We start from the raw sequence: 18,949 nt of genomic DNA on the forward strand, positions 1-18,949 counted from the left end.
AGTTTTTTTTTCTTCTAAACCATTGTGGTTACGTTGATGATATATTTGTGTTCTGATATCAACATAATGGTTGGTTTATGCCCAGTAAAAAAAAAAAAAAAAAAAAAAAGACTGCACAAGTAACTATCACAAACCTCGTTGGGACGCATTATGGGTAATAGCGGGGTATCTCTATTTGTTATCTTAGAAGGTGAACGATGTTCCCTCCTATATGCAGATAGAGATGGGGAACAGCGTTAGGTCAAAATGTCCAAAACTAAATGAAAAAATATTAGTGCAGACCAAAAATCAAGATAAATGTGTAAGATTTAATAGCAAACACAATTGATAATAAATATTATATTGAAACATTATACATTATGTATTGAAGGAACAAGGCACATAGTACAAAATGATTGGGAACATGGAGTAGTTATGGGCCAATTGTAAGCTTTGGCCATGGGGAGTCCTAATTGAATGAATTCAATTAGCAGCTCAGCTGCATAGCGATTTCAATTAGAAACAATCAAGTAAGGGACGTGATGTGTTAAAAGTATAGTGGTTACCAGTTCCAGTAATTACCTGGCAAAATGAAAGACAGCAAAGCAATTCTTTCTAAAACAAACTCAAAGCTGAAAGGTCACTCAAAAGCCACGTTGAGGAGAAATAGTATGCTTAATGAGTAAATGCAAAGTTTCACCTTTTTTAAATGTGCATTAATGTATAGTTTAATTAGATCTGAGATTAGGTCAAGATTGTTATTTCCCACATTAACATGGAAATCGTTTCTCACCTGTGTGAGTTGTCTGATGGGTAGCAAACAGTTTTGTGTGTAAAACATTTCCCTCATTCAGAACATGGAAATGATGTGTGACTTCTCTGATGTTTAACAAGAGCAGATTTCTGTGTAAAACATTTCCCACACTCAGAGCATGGAAATGGTTTCTCACCTGTGTGACTTCTCTGATGTCTAAGAAGACCTGATTTTTGTGTAAAACATTTCCCACACTCAGAACATGGAAATGGCCTCTCACCTGTGTGACTTCTCTGATGTGCATCAAGACAATATTGCTGTATAAAACATTTGCCACACTCTGAACAGCAAAATGGTTTCTCACCTGTGTGAATTCTCTCGTGCTTAACTAGAGCAGATTTAAGTGTAAAACTTTTCCCACATTCAGAGCATGGAAATGGTTTCTCACCTGTGTGACTTCTCTGATGTCTATCAAGATCTGACTTCTGTGTAAAACATTTCCCACACTCAGTGCATGGAAATGGTTTCTCACCTGTATGACATCGCTGATGTGCAACAAGATATGATTTCTGTGTAAAATATTTCCTACATTCAAAGCATGGAAATGGCTTCTCACCTGTGTGACTTCTCTGATGTGATACAAGAACTGATCTCTCTGCAAAACATTTCCCACACTCAGAGCATGGAAATGATGGATATGGTTTCTCACCTGTGTGACGTCTCTGATGTATAACAAGATGCGATTTCCGTGTAAAACATTTCCCACACTCAGAACATGGAAATGGTCTTTCACCTGTATGAGTTATCTGATGTTTAACAAGAGATGATTTCAGTGTAAACCATTTCCCACACTCACAACATGAAAATGGTTTCTCACCTGTGTGACTTCTCTCATGTATAATAAGAGCTGATTTCTGTGTAAAACACTTCCCACACTCAGAACATGAAAATGGCCTCTCCCCTGTGTGACTTCTCTGATGTATAACAAGATATGCTTTCTGTGTAAAACATTTCTCACACTCAGAACATGAATATGGCCTCTCACCTGTGTGACTTCTCTGATGTTTAACAAGATGTGATTTCCATGTAAAACACTTCCCACACTCAGAACATGGAAATAGCTTCTCACCTGTCTCAATTGACTGAGGGGTAATAAGCTCTATGTTCTGTTTAAAACATGGAAATATTTGAGCAACTATAGGTGGCATAACAGATGTACCAAGATCACAGTTTGAATATTCCTCTTGATAATGGGGAACAGCGGATATAGCAGCACCCTGTATAAATGGGATGATAGAGTTTGATGTTTGAGAATCTTTTCTACTGTTGTTCAAATTTGTTGCACAATCTGTAGCGAAAATAAGATGACCTTCCACGATATTCCTGCTCTTACGTTCATCCGCTGGAAAGCAAAATAAATCTATGGTAATATGGATGCTCCCTGTGACAAGTTTAAAGACTTGTCAAATTACTGTGGAATGCGTAGATTCTCAATGCTGTAAGGTACAATTTATAGCTTGTTAACTTGATACTTTAAACTGTTACTGGGTTCACCTGTAGGAGACACACAGTGACTTTAAACTGCATTGTCTATAGAAGTGTTTATAGATTTAGTAATCGCGATGCTTGAGCAGAAGTTTAGTTTGCAACATCAAAAGCTTATGTGGGTGTTAAAAAGCTCCTCTGATTTCATTATTTCATCTTGAAAGCTTGACAAGGCTGTCCAGAGGTACAAGGAATATAGTGCCTGCTGTATTGTCATCCTGTTCCATTGTTTTATGTTAAATTGCTAAAATGAAGTACAGTAAATTTAGACCGTGGTCTAGTGGCAAATTATATGATTTCCCTTCAGAGAATTTTAGTATCAGGGAGTCTAATATGCCTCCAAATGAAATGCCCCCTTTAAATAGATTAGCTTGGCTAATTTCTGACTGCCTAGGGTGTGACCAGGGGACTCAGCTAGCCAGTCCTGCTACATACTTTGCTGTAAAAGCAATGTTGTCAAAAGAAGCCTCCCCGTCAAAAGCTATCCCTCTGTTCATGATTTCCACACTTCTCAGCAGGTATTGTCTTACCATCCCCTAAACGTCCGTATGGAGCGTCTATCCCTATAATCTGGGGGCTATGACCACTGAGGCTATGGTGACACCTAACTTATATTTGCCTCCTGATACATTATGAAGCTTTTTTTTCTCTGTAATAAGTGTTTATTACTCACCTGTGCTGATATCTGTAGGGATTTCCTCCTCCTTACACTGCTGATCACATCTCATATATGTCTCTTCTTCTCCCTCTATATCTTCTGCCTTCATATCAGTCACATATGTCTCTTCTTCTCCCTCTATATCTTCTGCCTTCATATCAGTCACATATGTCTCTTCTTCTTCTATATCTTCTGCCTTCATATCAGTCACATACGTCTCTTCTTCTCCCTCTATATCGTCTGCCTTGTTATCAGTCATGTATATCTCTTCTTCTCCATCTATATCTTCCGTCTTCATATCAGTCACATACATCTCTTCTTCTCCCTCTATATCTTCTGTCTTCATATCAGTCACATACATCCCTTCTTCTCCCTCTATATCTTCTGCCTTATTATCATTCACATACGTCTTTTCTTCTTTATCTAGGTCTTCTACTTTAATATAAGTCAGATTTTCACTCTAATTCATCCACAAAACAATAAAATAACACTTTAGTAATGTCTGATATCATTAGGATTAAAATAAAGTAGATTAGTGCATTAAACAGATAAATCTAGTGAAAAGTCACTTTGGTATATTGTCGAGAGCCTAAATCCCATCTACCTGATCCTCCTGTGGGACACTGTGATTCTCCTCTGTACAATCCTGGGAATAAAGAGGATGGGGACATCTCTCTGTGGTATTCCTGTTACTGGGTCCATCTGTAGGAGACACACAGTGACTGAGTACATTGTACATGTGTGATTATCAGGTGTGTACAGTAACCTCAGCTGACCATAGCAAGATAGGGAAAGCAGGACTGACTGCCTGTGCTGCATTTATGAAGTACATAAGAAGACATCTCATATATGTTCTGAACTTAGAGATACTGCAATACAGAAATAGACATGCTGGATAAATGGGAAATGTCACCACCAATAAGCTCTTTCAATAAGGGTATATATATCTATAAATAGTGTTAAATTTTTGGACATTCCCAAAATATATGGAATAAGGAATTCATAGGGTCTCCACAATCCAGCAGTGTGAAAAAGCAGAGGGGATCTTTTTGTGCCGCACCACAGGAAAGCAGAACCATCACGGGCAGGGCCTAATGTAATCCCTGAGATGATTGGGCTCTCTAATTTTCTGAAATAAGCCTTCTGTCACAGTGCGCCGGAGCCTGGTTCGTACTTGCCAGGTCCAGTGGCTCTGGTCCACAGGGGCTGTGGTGCTCCATTCATGGGCAGGTGCCAACTGGCACCTGTTAATGTCCCTTTTTTCCAGCAGTCCTCTCCTGGCTGCTGCAGGTACTGCTGGTATCTCCTCTCCCCTGCTGCTGCCGCTCCTGGCGGCTGCGGCTACTATAAGGATGCGCGTGCAACTCTGTTTCAGAGTAAGTGCCAGGTGTTTCAAACATAACTCTACATTTGATGCCAGATTCAAACTCTCATCCCTCTAAAAGAAAGTCTTTGAGCACTGTTCAGTTCTAGAGTATTATGATTCACACCTCTCCAGCATTGTGTCCAGTGCAAGTTTATTATGATTCCTGGCTCTGACCTTTTGATATTCCATTTGATCAGAATCTGTTTAACTCCTGGTGCTGCTTCTAGTGATTCCTGGAATTGACTTCAGCTATTCCTAAACCTGATTTCTGCTTGCTTCCTGGTACCACATTTGCTTGTCTGGTTCTGACCCATTCCTGGGGACCACGCTCCTGTTTGCTCCAGAGTGACCTGTCTCCATCTTACTTAAGTTCCTTCATACCACAAGTCTGTACTTCAGAACCCAGACTGAGGGCTTCGACCTGCATATTGGGCGCAGTGAAGTCAAAATCCCCTTGCGGGGGTCCAAGGTGAAAGCCACCGATACATCAGACTCTGCACATCAGTTCTCAGTAGACACCAACTCCAAGTGTATGGCGAGCATCCACAGTAAATATTTTTGGGAAAGGGGTTCTGGACTGCACACCCTAGCTCTTTCTAATGGGATGTGCTACCTAGCTGAGACTTAAATATTACAACATAGAAAGCAGAGGAACCAGATGCACCATACAACCATTAATAATTATGCACAATATGCAAGGTTTTTGGCATAAATTTGGACAAAATTATGAGCTTAACGATGGTGAGTAAGCTCATCATTTTGGCAAAAGTTATGCCAAAAACCTTGCATATTGTGCATAATTATTATAGTTGTATGGTGCATCTGGTTTCTCTGCTTTCTATGTTGTAATATTTAAGTCTCATCTAGGTAGCACATCCCACTAGAAAGAGCTAGGGTGTGCAGTCCAGGCCCCCTTTGCCAAAAATATTTAATGTATTATGTATATATATATTTATCAGCACCACGCTGTAACCAACTGAGCTAACCGGCCAGGATGTATATATATATTTATATATACACACACACACTACCGTTCAAAAGGTCACTTAGAAATGTCCTTATTTTTTTGAAGAAAAGCTATTTTTTTTTCTATGAAGATAACATTAAATTAATCAGAAATACACTCTATACATTGTTAATGTGGCAAATGACTATACTAGCTGCAATCGTCTGGTTTTTAAAGGAATATCTACATAGGTGTATAGAGGCCCATTTCCAGCAACCATCACTCCAATGTTCTAATGGTACATTAGATTTGCCAAGCGTGTTATAAGACTAATGAATGATTAGAAAACCTTTGAAAACCCTTGTGCAATTATGTTAGCACAGCTGAAAATGGGCTTGCTCCTTAGAGAAGCTATAAAACTGGCCTTCTTTTGAGCTAGTTGAGTATCTGAAGCATCACATTTGTGGGTTCGATTATACTCTCCAAATGGCCAGAAAGAGAACTTTCATGTGAAACTCAACAGTCAATTCTTGTTCTTATAAACGAAGTTTATTCCGTGCGAGAAATTGCCAAGAAACTGAACATTTCCTACAATGGTGTGTACTACTTCTTTCAGAGAACAGCACAAACAGGCTCTAATCAGAGTAGAAAGAGAAGTGGGAGGCTCCCGATGCACAACTGTGCAAGAAGACAAGTACATTAGAGTCTCTAGTTTGAGAAATAGATGCCTCACAAGTCCTCAACTGGCAGCTTCATTAAATGGTACCCGCAAAATGCCAGTGTCAATGTCTACAGTGAAGAGGCGACTCCGGGATGCTGTCCTTCTAGGCAGAGTGGCCAAGAAAAAGCCATACCTGAGACTGGCCAATAAAATGAAAAGATTAATATGGGCAAAAGAACACAGACATTGGACAGAGGAAGATTGCAAAAAAGTGTTATGGACAGACAAATCGAAGTTTGAGGTATTTGGATCACACAGAAGAACATTTGTGAGGTGCTGGTAAAGTGGGAGATTTGTACAAGGTAAAAGGGATTTTGAATAAGGTAGGCTATCACTCCATTTTGCAACGCAATGCCGTACCCTGTGGACAGCGCTTGATTGGAGCCAATTTCCACCTCCAACAGGACAATGACCCAAAGCACACCTCCAAATTACGCAAGAACTATTTAGGGAAGAAGCAGGCAGCTGGTATTCTGTCTGTAATGGAGTGGCCAGCGCAGTCACCAGATCTCAACCCCATTGAGCTGTTGTGGGAGCAGCTTGACCGCATGGTACGCAAGAAGTGCCCATCAAGCCAATCCAACTTGTGGGAGGTGCTTCAGTAAACGTTGGGTGAAATTTCTTCAGATTACCTCAACAAATTAACAGCTAGAATGCCGAAGGTCTGTAATAGTGTAATTGCTGCAAAAGGAGCATTCTTTGATGAAAGCAAAGTTTGAAGGACAAAATTATAATTTCAAATAAAATCATTATTTCTAACCTTGCCAATGTCTTGACTATATCTTCTATTCATTTTACAACTCATCTAATAAATAAAAGTCAGTTTTCATGTAAAACACGAAATTGTCTGGGTGACCCCAAACTTTTGAACGGTAGTGTATATATGTATATATACACACATACATCATATACACACACACACGAAGGCCGAGACTCCTTCAATCTGGACTAGCACCCGCCCACCTGCCTCTGATAAACGATGGTGAGTAAGCTCACCATTTTGGCCAAATTTATGCCAAAAACCTCACATATTGTGCATAATTATTAATGGTTGTATGGTGCATCTGGTTTCTGTTTTCCAAGCATCCACATTATCCACCCGATGTTTGCAACAGCATTCCAATAAGAGACTGGGATTCTGGGTAATTCCATTTACATAGTATTCCTTCTGCACAATAATTTTAGAGCACGGTGTAGGTTTGTTAAGACACAGCATATTAAATCACAGAAAGCCAGTTCCATCATGGTTTGGAGTCCTCTATACAGAATATTCTGTTTGTCATTCCCAAATACCAGTCCAGTGGTTGAAAAAGAGCCTGTTGGAATATCTTTGGCAATAAATTAAAGTCCTATGGGACTACAGGAGGACTCAGTGGTGGTTTCATAAGCAACACATCCTGAATAAAGATCTGAGAATTCGGCAAGATTGAATTAAGAGAAAGGTTTTGGGACGATATCTAGAGAATACCAACAGAAAGTCAACAGTATACCACTAATGATAGCGTTTTCATACTCTAATAATAAACCTGAAAATATTCAATAATCAAGCTCAGGTGATACTCAGGTCATTTAATCTTAGAAACACTAGAAGATTTTTTTGCACGATTTGGCTGACTCCGACTCATCGGATTTACTAATTGTGCAAATCGTGTAGTGTCCAAGAAGGATAACGATGTCGATGTGCAGTCCCGCAGGTCATTTGTCATATCCTCAGATCTTACCTACATGCAGTAAGATCAGGTAATCTCGTTAAGGATGCACGATAGGTTGTTGTTCAGATTGACAGTCTAAGCACAATATCATATGTCCGGGAGATCAAGGGAAATCGTTGGCGACATCGAATGTTTTGCGAGTCATCTAGTGTGTAGGCATCTTTACAACAAGGTTTGACCTTATTACTCTCTCTGTGAGATGTGTGTGTGTCTGTAAGATCTTCCATAGTGTGTTCAAAATATTAGCAAGTTTTAATTAAACGGAGATAACTGTACAAACTTTTTTGGTGTGTTCATTTTTTCACAACCAACAAGATATAATAGGAATAAAAGAATATCATCATATAATCTCTGAACCAACAAATAAATTAAACATATCAAACTTCATACATAACATAACAAAAGGAACCTTCACGGTTAGTTAAAAATTATATATAAAATGTATATATACAATTTCTACAAAATATTAAACTAAACCATGAAATAGAAAAAAAAATCTTTTCCATCAATGGTAAATTTCATGCAACGCGTTTCACGGAAGGCATACTGCTTCCTCGGGCAAGTCATCTGGTAAGGTTGCCAGACTCTTATGTGTAACCAGTAGGTTTAATGGTAGTTGTCGTGTTACCCTAGTCCCACATTTTTACGCTAATGTAAGCTTTGTGAAGGTTTTATTTTTAGAACAAGGCTATTTTGATTGTAGTTGTTTGTTCAAATTTGTGCAGATCACATAGTTACATGTACAGATGAGTTCTTATTGAGCTTCATAAATTCATAATAATAAAAAGGTCAGTGGCCTTAACAGCCAGCATAGGAAAACATATGTATTATTCATATTTAAGGAAATACTGTCCCCTGCTGTTAATAAAAGTTGAGCATTAACGTATATATTTTGGGGAGACACCTCCCCTAATTTCAAGGGGATAAAAAGTGAATTCATGCAACACATTATGCTCCACTTGGGACTTTGCTGGTTGATGGTGATCCATCCACTAACGTCTCTACACATCCTTCGATCTGGGTGTCTAACTCTTAGACAAACAGGATTCCCGAGGCCTTGTCTCTTTCCTGAATGAATACAACTGATTTAGAGCTGAGCATAAACCTTGTCTGCTTATACCTTTATAAATCTGTTATACATTATTAAATACCTATTGTTTATCAATAAACTGTTGTTCATTTATGTCAGGGATGGGGAACCTCAGGACCGGGGCCCTATAAGGCCCTCGGATCTTTTTATGCTAGACTCATCTGGCTAGCAGGGTGCCTAGAATGGCACCCTGCAGCCAGAATCTATGCAGCAGTGCCGCCTGGAGAGTCCTTAGGAAGCTTCAGACGGTCACACCGCTGCCCTTGCAGCTCCCTGGAGCATCCTGAGGATGCTCCGGGCATTGCGGTAATCACTGGTGATTGTGGCCCCGCCCAGTGTGACATCACACAGAGGGGGTGTGGCTTGCACTGGGGCTGCAAATAATGTTTTATATATATATATATATATATATATATATATATATATATATATATATATATTAGGGATGTGCAGGCTCGGATAGGTTCGAGTTTGCACGTGGAGTTCGGATTTTTCCCTCCAAAAAAACGGAACTCAGAACGAGGCAAAACGTCATCTTACATGGACGAACATCATCATTCCTGGACAAAAGACCAGGAATGATGATGTTCGTCCATGTAAGATGACGTTTTGCCTCGTTCTGAGTTCCGTTTTTTTGGAGGGAAAAATCCGAACTCCACGTGCAAACTCGAACCTATCCGAGCCTGCACATCCCTAATATATATATATATATATATATATATATCTCAAAATAGCCCTCGGCAGAAAAAAAGGTTCCCCATCCCTGATTTATGTAATCATATAAACCTAATTCTGGGCGTCTTCACTCAATTATGTCTTATTTTTACACTGATATGTGTAGCAACCAAAGGAGCAAAACTCCCAACCGACAACACTTATGGAAGGAAACAGATCTCTGAATCTTGGTGGAACCTCCCTTGAAAGAATCTTGAAGGAACAGTTAGACACGGGTCAAATGGAAAGTAGTCTTTTTCGGATCTTCCTATTCTTGCACTAAGAATTATAACTCAAACCCTATGATCATTTCTACCAAAACCGTTATTTGGTCCTGAGAATGGTTTTATCACCCTGTCAAGAATTATGTTTATGCCTGATAATAAAATAGACTGTGAATTAGCAGACAACAGACTCACCCACATTCATAAACTGTCTCAATAACACAGACTGGTGCCGCCAACAAAACCTGAACGCCTCTTATCTATTTATGAAGGTGGTGCTTCATCCCCACCGGTGAGAACAGATAAATCAGATGAAAATGCCATGGAGCCATCCAGGAGTCTACAAGAAGCAATTGCAGATCCAAGATCACCAAGCAGAAACTTTCCACCTTGTAGTTCAGCAGACACCATTATTTCGATGTCTGACTGAAGCCATCTGTCCACAATCTGATGAAAGATGTCCAGATAGAGTGACCTGTCTCCTAGGTGAATGACATGTCTGCTGAGATAATCGGTCTCCCAAATTTTTACACTGAGTATTTTCATAACATTTTGTTTCGTCCAAATCATGATACTTCAGGTCTCCAATTTGTGCCTAACAGGTGGTTGGTATAAGTTGTCCCTGTATTAGAGGATTTCACACCACCCTTAACACTAGGACACTGAGGGCTTGGTTGGTTGGTGGCTTTAAGGCACACAAGACCTATTTCATTTTATGCTGTCCTCCTGAGTGGTAAAAGACTCAACCTTTGAGGCTAAAGATTTTCCTCTACCAGAAACACGAAAGGGCCAAAACCAAGAGTCCATTTACTTAGAAAAATATAGGGAGGTACTTTTAATTATATTATTCAGCTATGGGATGAATAAGACAGCAGGAAAAAAAAGCTAAGACTCCAAAGTCTTCTTAGCTCTATCTTCGCCACCGTAGTCTCGAGTCAGAGAGTTCAGTGTGCTGAAACCACAAAAAGTTGAATATCTAGGATAGGCCAAAGGGAGGCCCCCAGCCACAACAAAAAGTGGAAGGAGGCCCTCCTGTGCAATCATGGGATGGGACTAGGACCTAGGACTGGGAAAGATAGTGGACCTGGACAACCTCTAAATGGAGTCATGTGCAATCAGAGGTGATTTCCACCTTGTCATATCATTACTAGAAGAGTATAACTGGAAGAAAATGGTGTGGTTCCTGTAACTTTTGGTCTGGCTGCAACCACACCTTGTTAACAAGATCCTCAAGCTTTGAAGAAAAAGGGAAAGAAAAAAAAGACTTCACCTTACGCTTATATCTAGAAGCATTGGGAATCTCCAGTATCTCTGTTCCAGATAGGTCCTGTGTTTGGTGGACCCACCCAAACTTATATACCGGCAACCTGCAGACCCAGGGTCTCATCCTCAAATTGCAAGGTTACTTTCAAGTCAGAATCAGATGCCATTTGGCCTTCTTCATGGAATGGAAAGACCAGTTTGAAAAACCAGAAGGCACATACACAGGACATTCACATATTTGTGCAAGGAAGAATTTAATGAACTCCTGCAATGACGAGGCTAAAACTCTAATCCAAAACGGCTCCTCCAAAGTGCCTCAGATGCACAAATGATGTCAGATCACTATGGTTTTGCAGGAGTATAATAGGGGCTGATGGCTCCTGATGTATGAGATACACCAGAGAGTGTGGGGAGGAGACTTGTCAGATCTCTGGGCTGGTAACACACAGTGACATAATGTGAGGGGGAGAGCAGGAGTATAATAGGGACTGACGGCTCTTGATGTATGAGATACACCAGAGAGTGTGGGGAGGAGACTGGTCAGATCTCTGGGCTGGTAACACACAATGACATGATGTGAGGGGGAGAGCAGGAGTATAATAGGGGCTGATGGCTCTTGATGTATGAGATACACCAGAGAGTGTGGGGAGGAGAATGGTCAGATCTCTGGGCTGGTAACACACAGTGACATGATGTGAGGAGGAGAGCAGGAGTATAATAGGAGTGATGGCTCCTGATGTATGAGATACACCAGAGAGTGTGGGGAGGAGACTTGTCAGATCTCTGGGCTGGTAACACACAGTGACATGATGTGAGGGGGAGAGCAGGAGTATAATAGGGACTGACGGCTCTTGATGTATGAGATACACCAGAGAGTGTGGGGAGGAGACTGGTCAGATCTCTGGGCTGGTAACAGACAGTGACATGATGTGAGGGGGAGAGCAGGAGTATAATAGGGGCTGATGGCTCCTGATGTATGAGGAACACCAGAAAGAGTGTGAGGAGGAGACTGGTCAGATCTCTAGGCTGGTAACACACAGTAACATGGTGTGAGGGGGAGAGCAGGAGTATAATAGGGACTGACGGCTCTTGATGTATGAGATACACCAGAGAGTGTGGGGAGGAGACTGGTCAGATCTCTGGGCTGGTAACACACAGTGACATGATGTGAGGGGGGAGAGCAGGAGTATAATAGGGGCTGATGGCTCCTGATGTATTAGAAACACCAGAAAGAGTGTGAGGAGGAGACTGGTCAGATCTCTGGGCTGGTAACACACAGTGACATGATGTGAGGAGGAGAGCAGTAGTATAATAGGGGCTGATGGCTCCTGATGTATGAGATACACCAGAGAGTGTGGGGAGGAGACTGGTCAGATCTCTGGGCTGGTAACACACAGTGACATGATGTGATGGGGAGAGCAGGAGTATAATAGGAACTGATGGCTCCTGATGTATGAGATACACCAGAGAGTGTGGGGAGGACACTATTTTCTGTAATAAATATTTATCACTCACCTGTGCTGATATCTGTAGGGATTTCCTCCTCCTTACACTGCTGATCACCCATCACATAAGTCTCTTCTTCTCTCTGTCTATCTTCTGCCTTCATATTAGTCAGATCTTCACCCTAAATAACCCACAGAGCAATAAAACAACACTTTATTCACTGAAATTCAAAAGTGCAATATAGTAAAAAAAGAGTTGCACTACTCTATTCTTTCCTATTTTGTGTGGGGGGGGAAAAAAGACCTCGGATTGCACTTCAAACTCTATGCAGACCTAAATTTGCGGGCGGCCTGGCTCTTTCTAATTTAGGATTCTATAATATGGCCTCACAACTTTCGCATCTGGTTACCTGGTTGACAGCTGATACTTCTACCACTCTGGCGGGATTCCTTGGTGAGCGGACGGGGTCCCCTTTAGCTCCCTTACAGGTTTTGCTTTCTGCTAAAACTCCAGGTGGATCTCCTCCTTTGCTCCGTCAGGCCCGACTGGTCTGGCGTTTTGCACAGGGGTTATTTGGGGATGAGGGTTTGGATCCTGATGTCCCACTTTGGTTTAATGGGGGTCTCTCTGAACTGGGCATGCTGGGATCGGAGACCTTTTGGATTTCTCATGGTATCAAAACACTTGGACATCTGTTTCAAAACGATGTCCTCCATTCCTTTAAACATTTGCATGTGGAGTTCGGCTTTCCTCATTCGGCCTTCTATAGATATCTCCAGCTCTGTCATGCCCTGCGTGCCCAGTTTGGACCTGACCCCATATTGTGATCCCCTTCCCTTCTAAAATTGGCACTCCTTCAAGTACCTTCTCGTAAGACAGTCTCCTACCTCTATAGTGGACTCATCTCTCGCAATTTGCCGAATGCCCTTCATCCCCTCCGAAATAAATGGGAATTAAATTTGGGTCCTCTCCAGGATGAGCAATGGACTCAAATACTGGGTTCTATAAGGTACACCTCCCCCTGTGTTTGTTTTCAACAAATCCATTACTTTATTATGCATAGGTCCTACCGTTCTCCTGTCTCTAATATGCATATTGATATTAATGCCCCATCTAATTGTCCCAAATGTTATGCATCTGTCTGTGATTTTTTGCATCTATTATGGGAATGCCCTATGGTCAGTGATTTTTGGAAGTTGGTCTGGTTGGATATTCAGTCTACACTTCCATCATTACCATCATTAGAAGCTAATCTTTGTTTATTTGCTCTAGATTTGGAGGAATTGTTTAATGTGACAATTTATTGTTATGTTTTAGGCTTATCTACTTTGGCTAAAGTGATTATTGCTCGCTCCTGGTGTGCCCCGGACCCTCCAAATACACACAAATGGCGAGTACTGGTGAATGATACAATTGACCATGAAAGATATGTCTAAACTAGCCGTAGGGCTCTTCTTAAATATCATAAACTATGGGACCGTTGGGCTCTTTTTCCCCCTGGGCCTTCGTAGACCACTTGGTGATCCTCCCTTGTGATGTGTCTTCTTTTCTTTTCAAACAAATATTTTTACTCTTTTGTGCTCCGTTATAATTTTCCTGTGTTTTTTTTTGTATTTTTGTTTTTCTACCTCCATGCGCTGGTTGCGTAAATGCTCCTACATTGGTCCTAGGCCTGGCTTACTCGGGGTAACCTTCTGAATGTGTATTTTGTCATTTTATGATTTTTATCTACTCTGCACATATTTTAAATCTTTAAATCTGTTTATAATTTGTGAACATTTGTGAACATCTTTAATAAAAATTACTTGATTTAAAAAAAAAAAAAAAAGAGTTAAAAATTACTTGAGGGCTGCATAGGGAGTAACCCAAGACCTATTGTATCACTGTGTTTCTGAATTTGTCTTTGATAGGTGTTCTATGCAATTCTAGTAGAATCTCAGTGTATAAGATACACACAGTTCTCTACAGATCTAGTAAAAAGTCACCATGCTATTTGGTGAGACCCTTAATCCCATCTACCTGATGCTCCTGTGGGATCCTGTGCTTCTCCTCTGTACAGTGCTGGGAATACAGAGGACGGGGACATCTCTCTGGGGTATTTCTGTTACTGGCTCCATCTGTAGGAGACACACAGTGACTGAGTACATTGTATATATGTGATTATCAGGTGATGTGTGTATATAGGGGGCCCCCATACCTGCTCTCCCCTGTACAATAAATGACAGTCTCCTCTTACCAAGTGATGTGAGGGGCCGGTGATTCTCCATCATCACGTCCTTCTACAGATCCCTGTGTTCCTCTATATACTCCCCCTCCTGCATGGAGACATAGACAGTGACATCCTGACACCTTATAGGAACCGGACACACACAATGATACAGTCATCACCCAGACACATCCCCTGGTGCTACTGTATAATGTCCCATTCCCAGCAGTCACCTCCCCAGTCATCACCCAGACACATCCCCTGGTGTTACTGTATAATGTCCCATTCCCAGCAGTCACCTCTCCAGTCATCACCCAGACACATCCCCTGGTGTTACTGTATAATGTCCCATTCCCAGCAGTCACCTCCCCAGTCATCACCCAGACACATCCCCTGGTGTTACTGTATAATGTCCCATTCCCAGCAGTCACATCTCCAGTCATCACCCAGACACATCCCCTGCTGTTACTGAATAATGTCCCATTCCCAGCAGTCACCTCCCCAGTCATCACCCAGACACATCCCCTGGTGTTACTGTATAATGTCCCATTCCCAGCAGTCACCTCTCCGGTCATCACCCAGACACATCCCCTGGTGTTACTGTATAATGTCCCATTCCCAGCAGTCACCTCCCCGGTCATCACCCAAATACATCCCCTGGTGTTACTGTATAATGTCCCATTCCCAGCAGTCACCTCCCCGGTCACCACCCAGACACATCCCCTGGTGTTACTGTATAATGTCCCATTCCCAGCAGTCACCTCTCCGGTCATCACCCAGACACATCCCCCGATGTTACTTTATAATGTCCCATTCCCAGCAGTCACCTCTCCAGTCATCACCCAGACACATCCCCCGGTGTTACTGTATAATGTCCCATTCCCAGCAGTCACCTCTCCAGTCATCACCCAGACACATCCCCCGGTGTTACTGTATAATGTCCCATTCCCAGCAGTCACCTCTCCAGTCATCACCCAGACACATCCCCCGGTGTTACTTTATAATATCCCATTCCCAGCAGTCACCTCTCCAGTCATCACCCAGACACATCCCCCGGTGTTACTGTATAATGTCCCATTCCCAGCAGTCACCTCTCCAGTCATCACCCAGACACGTCCTCTGGTGTTACTGTATAATGTCCCATTCCCAGCAGTCACCTCTCCAGTCATCACCCAGACACATCCCCTGGTGTTACAGTATAATGTCCCAGTCCCAGCAGTCACCTCTCCAGTCAGCAGCTGAATGATCTTGTTGGTGAGTTCCAGGATCTTCTGGTCATTGTGTCTCGTGTATCACTGAGTGAGGTGGAGGCACCGTGATGGGGCTCTGGGTCCTGCTCAGTCCTCCTGACACACGGGGATGGCAGCTGGGTGTCTCACACTCACCAGATGTCTTCTTCACTACTGTGTAATTCTGTGTATTGGGGGAGACACCAATGACAAGGTCAATTAAACTCCACCTAAATTGAGCTGTATATTCAGGTGTTCATTTTGCAGAATATACAAGAGTTTAATTTACAAAAACAAGTCTTGTAACAATCTCTGATATACAGGAAAATGTAGAGTATATAGTATCACTTGCAGCTCCAACATCTTTGTGTCAGTGAAGGAAACAAGACAATATGCTGTGCGCATTGTAATAAATCCCAACTCCAGTAAGGACTAAGGGACTGACACTAATATCTGTGACACTCCAAGATCCCCTCACCTCCCCAGTCATGTCCCTGTATTATTACTATAGATATAAGTGATGTCACTGTGACACTCCCAGATCCCCTCACCTCCCCAGTCATGTCCCTGTATTATTACTATAGATATAAGTGATGTCACTGTGACACTCCCAGATCCCCTCACCTCCCCAGTCATGTCCCTGTATTATTACTATAGATATAAGTGATGTCACTGTGATACTCCCAGATCCCCTCACCTCCCCAGTCATGTCCCTGTATTATTACTATAGATATAAGTGATGTCACTGTGACACTCCCAGATCCCCTCACCTCCCCAGTCATGTCCCTGTATTATTACTATAGATATAAGTGATGTCACTGTGACACTCCCAGATCCCCTCACCTCCCCAGTCATGTCCCTGTATTATTACTATAGATATAAGTGATGTCACTGTGACACTCCCAGACCCCCTCACCTCCCCAGTCATGTCCCTGTATTATTACTATAGATATAAGTGATGTCACTGTGACACTCCCAGATCCCCTCAGCTCCCCAGTCATGTCCCTGTATTATTACTATAGATATAAGTGATGTCAATGTGACACTCCCAGATCCCCTCACCTCCCCAGTCATGTCCCTGTATTATTACTATAGATATAAGTGATGTCACAGTGACACTCCCAGATCCCCTCACCTCCCCAGTCATGTCCCTGTATTATTACTATAGATATAAGTGATGTCACTGTGACACTCCCAGATCCCCTCAGCTCCCCAGTCATGTCCCTGTATTATTACTATAGATATAAGTGATGTCACTGTGACACTCCCAGATCCCCTCACCTCCCCAGTCATGTCCCTGAATTATTACTATAGATATAAGTGATGTCACAGTGACACCCCCAGATCCTCTCACCTCCCCAGTCATGTCCCTGTATTATTACTATAGATATAAGTGATGTCACAGTGACACCCCCAGATTCCCTCACCTCCCCAGTCATGTCCCTGTATTATTACTATAGATATAAGTGATGTCACTGTGACACTCCCAGATCCCCTCACCTCCCCAGTCATGTCCCTGTATTATTACTATAGATATAAGTGATGTCACTGTGACGCTCCCAGATCCCCTCACCTCCCCAGTCATGTCCCTGTATTATTACTTGTACTATAGATATAAGTGATGTCACAGTGACACAGAGCGGAGGATCATGGGCACAATAAATTTTTAAAAGACTAAAGAAAGGAACATTTATGACCAAACTTGTGTAAACTGTGGATACATAGTCACGTACGTGCAATCTATTGTGACTAAATAAAGACGAGAATAAAACAATAAAAACAAACATTAGTTAAACATTAATGTCATAATTGCTGCTTGGCAGGGAAAGAGCAAAACCTGCAAAGGCAACATCAGTGCACATTTTATACAGGAACACAAAATGAGCCAGATGGAATTATATTTGTCCCTGGCTGACATCCTAGTGACGCATCTCACCATCTACCACAAGGGGTGGAGCCGCTCCTCCAGATCCCCCCAATCTCCTCACCTCTGCCGTCTGTTACCTATTTTATTTTTTACACATATATACCGTGTTTCCCCGATAATAAGACACTGTCTTATTTTTTTTGTTCAAAAAAACACCATAGGGCTTATTTTCGAGGTAGGTCTTATATTAATTAACATTATGCAGGCCCCCTTTTAGAAGTGCCCCTTATGCAGGCCACCCCCTTGCAGGCCCCCTTGTAGAAGTGACCCTTATGCAGGCCCCCCCTTGCAGGCCCCCTTGTAGAAGTGACCCTTATGCAGGCCCCCCTTGCAGAAGTGACCCTTATGCAGGCCCCCCTTGCAGGCCCCCTTGTAGAAGTGACCCTTATGCAGGCCCCCCCTTGCAGGCCCCCTTGTAGAAGTGACCCTTATGCAGGCCCCCCCTTGCAGGCCCCCTTGTAGAAGTGACCCTTATGCAGGCCCCCCCCTTGACTCGCCGCCGTCCGGGATGTCGCTCTCACTTGCGCGCTGACTGGATCTAACATGATCCAGCAGGCGCGGCCGCACAGGATCCTCAGCGCGCGGGTGACTTCATGACGTCACCTGCGCACTGCATGACTGGGAACGCTGGTCTCTGCAGCGTTCCCAGCTCAATATGAGATTCAGGTAGGTCTTATTTTCGGGGTAGAGCTTAATTTGGACCGGGTTACAAAACTAAGGGTAGGGCTTATTTTCGGGGTAACACGGTGTATATATATATACGAAGAGCGTGTGCGGTATGTTCCAGTAATAACGCACATCACGGGGGCATAGGGAAAGGCCACTATGGCGCGGTCTCGTGACACTGCCGTGACCCCCACCTATCTAGGCACCAGTGTCATTATTAGATGTGAGTGTAACAATAACTCTCATATCTTCATGTAAAGTGTGAGCTTAGAGATGGCTGTGTACAGGGGTGTCCTCGTCTAACATATATATATATATGTATACTACATCTCAACTATCTCACTAATCTTCTACCTACTCACCCCTTTCAGACACTGCCCGGCGCTCTTGCCCGGAGGACTTTAACGTTACGTTACACACCCGGCATCCGGCCTGTAGGGAGAAAGATGATCCCAACTTCCTGTATGTGCGTTCCACAGGACTTCCGGGTTTTGCGGTCCACC

General features: G+C 42.5%; 1 protein-coding gene across 1 annotated transcript; it reads right to left on the reverse strand.

Moving 5' to 3' along the window:
• Nucleotides 1-368: 368 nt before the first annotated feature.
• Nucleotides 369-18,911, reverse strand: LOC148474899 (uncharacterized). The gene is made up of 8 exons (XM_088457996.1): nucleotides 18,809-18,911; nucleotides 15,848-16,037; nucleotides 14,655-14,733; nucleotides 14,438-14,535; nucleotides 12,488-12,599; nucleotides 3,541-3,638; nucleotides 2,952-3,396; nucleotides 369-2,135 (listed from the first exon to the last, which is right to left on the reverse strand). Exons 3-8 carry the CDS (start codon nucleotides 14,686-14,688, stop codon nucleotides 826-828), a joined length of 2,097 nt encoding a protein of 698 aa, XP_088314122.1. The 5' UTR covers nucleotides 14,689-14,733; nucleotides 15,848-16,037; nucleotides 18,809-18,911; the 3' UTR covers nucleotides 369-825.
• Nucleotides 18,912-18,949: the final 38 nt, after the last annotated feature.

Source organism: Taudactylus pleione, unplaced genomic scaffold (assembly GCF_031769625.1).
Source record: "Taudactylus pleione unplaced genomic scaffold, aTauple2 ptg000800l, whole genome shotgun sequence".
NCBI classification, from domain to species: Eukaryota; Metazoa; Chordata; class Amphibia; order Anura; family Myobatrachidae; genus Taudactylus; species Taudactylus pleione.

Excerpts from the sequence above, each read along its gene's own strand:
- LOC148474899 (XM_088457996.1), bottom strand. The coding sequence starts at position 14,688 with ATGATGGAGAATCACCGGCCCCTCACATCACTTG. Across the intron at positions 12,600-14,437 it reads GGATCCCACAGGAGCATCAG|GGTGAAGATCTGACTAATAT; the intron begins GTAGATGGGATT and ends TGGGTTATTTAG. Across the intron at positions 3,639-12,487 it reads CCCTACAGATATCAGCACAG|ATGGACCCAGTAACAGGAAT; the intron begins GTGAGTGATAAA and ends TGTCTCCTACAG.